Consider the following 8,295-nt stretch of genomic DNA (forward strand, 5'->3'; position numbering starts at 1 on the left):
GCTTAATTTGAGGAGAAAAGCAGATTGAAAATACTTAAATCAATCTATGAATACATAAATAATTGGGGAGATACCAATGTATTTATATGTACCATAATAGTGCAATCACATGCATACAATGTATTTGCATAATTGCTTTTTATAATGTTGCCTTTAATGGTCAGGTGCCAAATTGTACCATTCCGGGCGGGGGGGGGGGGGCGTTTGGGGAAGAACTATTGCCTCTTGCCTTGCACGTTGGCCTTCCTAGAATCCTGTGGGAAGTGGGATGCTGAACTGAATGGTTCCTAGGTCTGATCCAGCCAGAATCTTCTTATGTATTGTTTGGACAGTTCTGAGAGAGCTGGATTCTGTTCCATAAGTACTAATGGCAGAAGTGATCCCATGTTTATAGAATGTCTCAAAGCCAAGGAAACAATGGGACTGATGCTTTGTAGGAGCAAAAGCTGGGCAAGACTAAATAAAAAATACAAACCACAGTAAGGTTCATAAGGTGGGAGGAAGACAATCCTCTTCTTACTGTAGACTCCTGTGTTCCACGGCATCCTGGTCTGGTGGGTCCACAATCCTTGTCGGCATTCAGGTTCCCCCAGAAATGTTCTTTGTCATCCGAAATGTTACTGAAAGAAACTGATGAAACTCGCCCACTTTGCTGATATAAGCGTTAGGATCCAATCTTTTGTTTCCAACAATCTTAAGAAGTTTTCAGCTTCAGAAAAAAAAATCCAAATTTATATGAAACCCAGAATGTCAAGGTTTTTTTTTTAATTGACTTGTGTTTACATAGTTGGTACCAGCTCAAAACTTATTTGAAAAGGAAAATCTGACTCTCAACAATGCCAACTTGGTCCTATGATACAAAGCTTCAGCTGAGATGCAATCCATTTTTAACTGTGCTTAAGTATCTTTCTGTTCCCATCTAAAACTGTTTTCAAAATAGGAAAGATTGATTTTCTCCAGATGGGACATTTCTCTCTCTAAACAATTACATCTAAGCAACCTTGCTTTTAGCTAAGTAACTGTTTATAATAAATTCCATTACAACACCACAGGTGTAATCCCCCCCAAATTACAGTTGCTGTGTTCTTTAGTTCTGTTTGTTCACAAGATGACATTCTTATACAGTAAAAGATTGTCCCAAAGGTGAACACATCTTATTCATCTAGTAAGGATTGGCCATGGATCATCATTACAGGGGGTTGTTAGATCCAGCCAGCACTTTCATGCAAACCTAGCCTCATTTTCCTTCTTGTGGCAGAAACCATTCCTCACGCCTTTTGTCCATTCAGATTCCAGGATTCCTCAGCACAGCTTTTTGGTGATCAGAAGGGACTTTCTTCTGAAAAACTGGTTGGATCTAACCCATAGCTTGGAACACAACTTTGACTTTTTCATACATGTTCTAAACTGATTTGTATTATAAAACAAAGATTCTGCTCCTGTGCAGCACGTAGTTTTCAGTTTTAAGGCTCTACTTTCTCTAGTTTTTTCTTCAGATCTACACCTGCTTAGTTTTAGCAAGCTTTCGAGTGACCTCTGAACCATACCCCAGGGCTGGGACTGTTTACACGACGTATGCTTTTCCCTGCTAATCAGACATTAAGACTGCATCTGTCCATTGATCTGTGCTATTCCAGTCAACATAAATGGACTTAATTAAAAAAATCAAATGACGACATGTATGGTAGGTCCACCAAGAACTGCTAGTTGTGGTATCTCACGTTCAACCTCCTTTTTCAAAGAAAAGATTTGTTACCATAATTTGGAGATTAAATAGCAGAAGAGGGATAGATGATGCACATTAATGTTCAGCTCATCAAGCCTGTCTGACACTTTGGTCCGATGCCTGTCCATAGATATGCTGCTTGATCTGATCCAGCACGGCTGCATTTAGGAACTGAGACTTACTCTTCCCCAACTTGCAACTGCTGCAGGCAGGAACATGGGTCATGGCCATGGCGATGGAGGCATTTCAAGAGGCACTGCCATGTCAGCTGAGTAGTGGTTGTGGTAGAAGGCAGGACAGCAGCATGGCTGCGTGGAGAGAAGAGCCCAATATCTCGCGAGGGTTGCAGTTCTCCTCAGGGGGCCTGGGCCTCCAGAAAGTGCTGTATACCCTTCAAAAGGGCTGGGGGGTCAGCTGAGGAAACTTGACTGCCAGCACCTGGCAGTGCATGGCAGGGGTCAGCAGAAGAACACCTGGTGGAGGGCCAACAATCCTCCCTTCTGAACCCAGACCACTGAACCGACCGGAGTAGAATGAGGTGACAGCAATGGCCTGAAGGAGCAGTTTTCTACCCACCCCATCCCACAGCAGGCAGTTCATACATTTAGTGGTGAGAACAGGGGCTGGATCACTAGTTTTCACCCTGATCCTCCAAGCACTACCCCTAAAAGGTGTGCGACAGATGTACTTACACACAGAACAAAAACTATTTGTTTTGCTTTGCTTTGTAGGTTGGAGGCTTGCATTGTGTAGTCCAGTAGAGGGACGGTATAGAAAACGCAGGAAACGAAGGTGTTTGTGAGCTTGAAACATTTTGCTGGTTTTCGCCTGTTGTGGTCCCAGCAAAACCTCTCTAACAACACCTGCAGTTCATGTTCCGTTTGTAATAAAAGAGACCCTATTTCATCCCCACCATTTCCCAACATAGAGAAGAAAAGCTCCTCCTAGCCAAATGCTAGCGGGCTTTGGCATCTTTTTTACTCCATTCCAAGCTTGATAGGGAGTTTCCCTGTTGCTCTTAAATAATAGCCATCAGAACTAATCACACCCCAAAGTTGTCTGGTTCAGGAGGAGCAGTGCCAGCTAAAGGCCATTTGCTGCCTAAGACCACCTCCCACCTCCCTTTGCCCTTTCTTCCACCAGAACGAAGTCATCCTTCTTAGTTCCTACTTCCCCAAACAGCACAAAAGCCACACATGCCCTATGGACTTTCAAGATTACTTCTTCTTGCAAAATCTAAGCCATTCTTTTGGTTACCTCAGCAGTCATGCTAATCAGTCGCATTGCCAGGACAACAAAAACAATGACCAAGTTCTCATGAGGGTTTGGGGAGTTGTGTAGGACATGTGTGGTGTGCCATGCTGTTTTTAAAGAGGGCTGAGGGAACATGGAGGATAAGCTTCTTCAGTTGCCGGATGAAGGTGGGGGTGAGGGCTGGTGAGTCAGAAGGCTGACAACAGGTGGACAAGACAGGAGATAGATGCTCCCAAAAATCCACAGTCGTGGTACCTGCATCTGATGGCCGTCAGTGAAAGACATTGATCCCTAGTGGCTGATCACATGCAAATTTACGGCAGAATCCTAAAACAAGAGTCACACCCAGCAAGCTTGGCAACTTCAGTGTTTAAAGTTGCTCTGATAATCTAGTAATTCATACCTTCAGGTTATCACCATTGTACTTTGAGCAGTTCAAAATGCTGTCTAGCTAATTTCCCATTTAAATATTGACCCAGAGCCCAACCTGCTTAGCTTCAGAGAAGGAACTAGTTAGGATTCGTAACAATGATAAATCATTCAGGTCAGGATCTCCAGGTCAGAAGGTGTGAGTGACAAGCAAATGGATCTCTTTTCATAAATTAAGCCCTAGTTTAGAAGTGATTTGTCTGAGCCACAGCTAGATTTGTGGCTCAACTGGTGTGTAGGTTGCAAGCAAACTGCTCAGCACTTGGAGTTTCAGAAATATTCTGCTGATTATGTACATTATTTTCTTTAAAAAGTGCTTAATCCACTCTTGTTCAGCACTCAGGAATTAGTGTTTAAACTCAAGAAACTTACAAGCAGTGTTTGAACTGCAGCAATGGGGAGGTGACCTTTCAACTCCTTTGTGGTGTGAAGTTTGTCAGTTGCCATTTTTTAAAAACAAGAACTGGTGGTTTTCTAGATTCTGTCTGCCACCCTGATGCCACCCTATATGTCTTTTTTTCTCTCCTGTAGGCATTGTTATCATGATGCATTTGTGTGACAAAGTGGATGTTTACGAGTTCATTCCTTCCAAAAGGCAAACAGACATTTGTCATTATTTCCAGAGGTTCTTTGACCAAGCCTGCACCATGGGGGCCTACCACCCACTGCTCTTTGAGAAGAATATGGTGAAGCACCTTAATCAAGGCACAGATGAAGACATTTATACTTATGGAAAAGTGACTCTAAGTGGCTTGAGGAATGTACAGTGTTAGGAGATCAAATCCCTCAGATCCTAGGCTCAGAAGATCTTGAATTGCAAGGCACTTTGTAAACACTCCTTTAGAGTGGATTGCTAATAGTGATCTATTCTTTCATTTGGTGAGTCTTAAATTTGGGATCCATGGCTACAGAGTAAAGTGCTCTTTATTAGAATCATATTCCATCTCCCACAGTCCCTACAGACAGGCGATGCAGTATCTGAAAGGTTCCAACTATAGATCACAGAATGTAGCCTTGGTCTGGTCCTCCAAAACCCACAGAATTTGAAATTATTTTGAAAATCAGCATATTTCTAGCCCTTATGACTGCATAGAAAACAAGAAAATGGCTGAGCAGTTGAATTTTAAAAAATAGACACAACCTAACTTTACTGAAGATCTTGATTTTCAGGGACTGCTTTGTATTTCATTCTTCCATCTCAGTATACTCTAACCTTTAAGTCTGGACCTAACTACCTGCTACATTTTCCCCAGGGACCTACCTAGATTGGTTCAAGAACAATGTTCTGAAGATCTGAACTTCCTTGGTGTCCACTGGCTCAGTTTGGATTTGAACAGCAGCACACAGGACCACCCCTCCACTACAGAACTACTATTTGTCTTGCTGGGAAAATGTAACATATGGCCTATCAGTACACATGAAGCCTCATCAGGTCAAATGGTGGCCTGGGAAGCACAGAGCTCCAGAAAGTCTCTCAAGCTGAGCCAGGGACATTTCCAGGAAATAAGTAACATACAGCAGCATCTATGTTTGGGATGGTGAACATTTCACAATTCTGCAAGTGCACCATGTAATGCAAAATTTGGTATTGGCCAGAAAATGCTGCATCCTGAGAATCAGGTTCAGTATTTTTTTAAAAATGCTTCTAGCTCTTTGAATGTATGTGAACAATACCCTGTGCACACAGGTTATGGCATGGATCCTACGAAGCATTTTCATGCAGGAAAATAAAGGGCTGTGTAGTTTTTCCCCAGCTCATCCCTACTACTATAGACATCTGACTCTCCTCTTGTGTTGTTCCCACAGGTCCCTGTCCCCCAAGAACAGCCTTTCAGGGGATATTTTGGGCTACAGCAGAAGGGACAGAGGTAGAATAAATCGTGCTCCCAAGATAGGAATCCCTTCCATCTGTCGAAATGTTTTACAGGATCTAAGCCAATATGTGTACACAGCCGATGCATGTATTAAGGAATGAGCGCACTGGCCCTGCCGCCCGGCTTGTGAATGAATGCACTGATCCTGCCATTTGCCTGTGGTACCGTACCTAGAGGTACATGAGGTATACATGCACAGGCTCAATCTCCAGGACTGGAAATGTTAGGTAATCTTGGTTGCCAGGGACCTGGCTTGATTGTTAATAGGTGCTGCGACCACATTTGGGCAAACATGTGCAAGGGGCAGCATATTCACCCAATACACACTGGTTCTATACACACATGACAATATGTATAAATTCAGAAGTTTGTGCCAATGTTAAAACAAATGCAGATTTTATTTTCATTGCAAAAATGTGAATTTTGTGGTTATAGAATGTGAAATTCTGAGTATTCAAACAAGATTGCATGGATTTACAGGAATTTAAGTAAGGAATCCAGGTTGTAGAATTGACTTCTCCGAGAAACTGAGCAGAATTAGCTCCAAGTCATGTCAGTTGGGTGCTGGAGATGCTCTGACAGAGCCAAACTATTGAATGTTTGATGTTACATGATTGTTGTATATCATTTCAGGTACCACACAGATGTCCATGTGGCATAATTTAAAAAGGAGTCTGTCCTTTAAAAACATTACTCCTAGTGTATACATCTACTCTTGATGTCCCTGCAGATAAATCCAGCTATCAAAGGGATTTCATATAGTAGTCTTTAGATTTTTATCAGTTGTGGAGGGCTTTTTTCTTTGCTATATGCCAGACTGGGTGATTGTTACAATTCATTTATTTTCCTAGGTTAACAGACTTCTGAGAAACCCCTAGATTGACAGACCAAATTTCATTTAATCCAATCCTTAAGGCAGGAACCTTAGTATCTCACCCCATCCAATCTTTCTTCTGATAATGATTTGAACAAGCCAAATACTACTTATTCAGATTAAAAGGTATATTGATCTTATTGGCTTAGATCCCGTGAACAAATCACGTGGGCTCAGCCATGCGGTATGCTTTCTCTTCCACTAAAACTTTCATTTGGGCAATAGCCCATTGAAAGCAAATGATCTGGAACAAATGGAAGGAGGCAAAAGCATTTTTCACAACAAAGCATGTATCGAGCGTGTACCAAGCTCATTCACAGGATCCAAGCCTGCCTTTCTGAAATTATCACTTCAGCTCTTTTCACTTTTTTACATTTCCTCGGTCTCTCTCACAACTTCTGCCATCTTCAGAATAATACGCATGCTGGTGATGGCATCCATTAATTTCAGAGATGCTCCGCTAAAGCTTATCTTTTCAATTTTAAAAACATAATCACTAATAGGATTCTTCAGCGACCCACTGTGCCATCGTAAGCAAAGTTACCTGTTTTCAATCCACTGCAGTCAGCATGGGAGCATGCAGCTTTGCTTAGAATGAAAGTCAGTCATGTTCTTTTCACACAAAAAAACAGATTTTTAATTTATAGATTCCTGTTTCATGTTATTTTGGATAATTTTGATAACTGAAGTGACAAAGGAATAATTGTTATAGAACTATGAAGTTGAAAACATGTACTATTGCCGGATTCTGGCTCTTGAAACAACAAAGTGACTACAATGCGTGTTACTAGAAATTAACTATTCACAGCAATAGCCTTTGCGCAGCACAGGTAATAATAACTCATTTATATAGTAGAAACACTATGCTGAACCAGTTTCGTACCCAAATTCATCATTAAGGTGTCACAAGTGAGTCACAAACTTAAAATATGTGAGCCATGTTGGGTGTGGTATTGTGCTGGGGAGGAGCTGTGGTTCAAAGATAGAGCACACACAGGAGATCTTGGGTAAAATCGTTGCAACTCCGGGTAAATGGCATCAGGTACTAGGAAAGGCCTTTCTCTGCCAGAGACTCTCAGAGTAGATAGACAAATGGCGCTAGTTGGACCAATAGCCTGACTTTGTGTAAGTGAGCTTCTTATATTCATGTTAGGCATAAGCCTGACTAGAGTTATCCCAATTTTAACTGGTATAAATTAATATTTCCATCTACCTTGTCCAGGAATATGGCAACAAAAAAACCTTAAAGTATCATACACCTTACTAATCCTGTACAAAACTGGGTGAATTCTGCTATCCATTCCATCTAACAACTGCCTAAACAAATTAAACAGCCCAATTTGGCTGCTGGTTTGTATTATTCAAGATGAAATCCTAATTTTGCCATCATCTCTTGTCCTACATGTTGCTTACAGCACTGCTTCGCCAAATGTCACCCATAACTACGCTAATGCTCTTATTGGTGTTTGGTCTCGTATAGTTTACGCCATGTCTTCTGAACTACCCTTTCAGTGTTCAACTCTTTCAGGCCATTAACAGCCCCTAAACTTCTAGTTTTCTCTCCCCCCCCCCCCCTAAACTTCTAGTCTTGCTGTCTTGAAGCATGCTACTTTGTCGGCCTGGTAGAAGAGGAGGGGATGTTGGATGCTGTGTCTCCCGGGTGGCACAACAAGAGGTGTGAATAGCGACAACCGAGCTGCTACAGCCCCAGATAATATACTGATAAAATTATGACTGGAACCTGTATGACAATCCTCCTGGAGCAGCTAAAGTCGGAGTTTGTCCCATTTCACTGGATTCATTAGAGGGCAAATTGAGATGGAACAATTACAGTACCATTATTTGAAAAAGTCTGTGAAAAAATCTCTGAAAGTCTCCCAAGATCTGAACTGAGCCCTGTGCTGAAAATATTCTTTATATCAATGCAGCTCCTGAAAAAAACAAAATACTAACTATTCTCCCCCGGAGTGGTTAATTGCCAGTTTTATATACTTGTATAGAATGCGTTTGTCAAGCTACATTTCATCTTGAAATGAAAATATCAAACTTCAAATGTCTAACTTGTCAACACTGATCTTTAAAATGACACTGATCCAAAGATGTAAAATTTGTAATAAATTTTTTTGTAAAGTGATTCT

The 8,295-nt window shown here is 41.5% G+C and overlaps 1 protein-coding gene across 3 annotated transcripts in view; it reads left to right on the forward strand.

Annotated features, from left to right (window-relative positions):
• ST6GAL1 (ST6 beta-galactoside alpha-2,6-sialyltransferase 1) overlaps positions 1-6,973 on the forward strand; it is a 74,338-nt gene extending 67,365 nt beyond the window's left edge. For 2 of the 3 annotated variants that reach the window (XM_048505376.1, XM_048505375.1), the window contains one exon: positions 3,941-6,973. In XM_048505376.1, the coding sequence (XP_048361333.1) occupies positions 3,941-4,182 (242 nt within the window). In that variant the 3' untranslated portion in view covers positions 4,183-6,973. The remainder of the gene's footprint in view (positions 1-3,940) is intronic. The other variant, XR_007245244.1, reaches the window with a different exon arrangement.
• Positions 6,974-8,295: the final 1,322 nt, after the last annotated feature.

Source organism: Sphaerodactylus townsendi, linkage group LG08 (genome assembly GCF_021028975.2).
Source record: "Sphaerodactylus townsendi isolate TG3544 linkage group LG08, MPM_Stown_v2.3, whole genome shotgun sequence".
Taxonomy (NCBI): domain Eukaryota; kingdom Metazoa; phylum Chordata; class Lepidosauria; order Squamata; family Sphaerodactylidae; genus Sphaerodactylus; species Sphaerodactylus townsendi.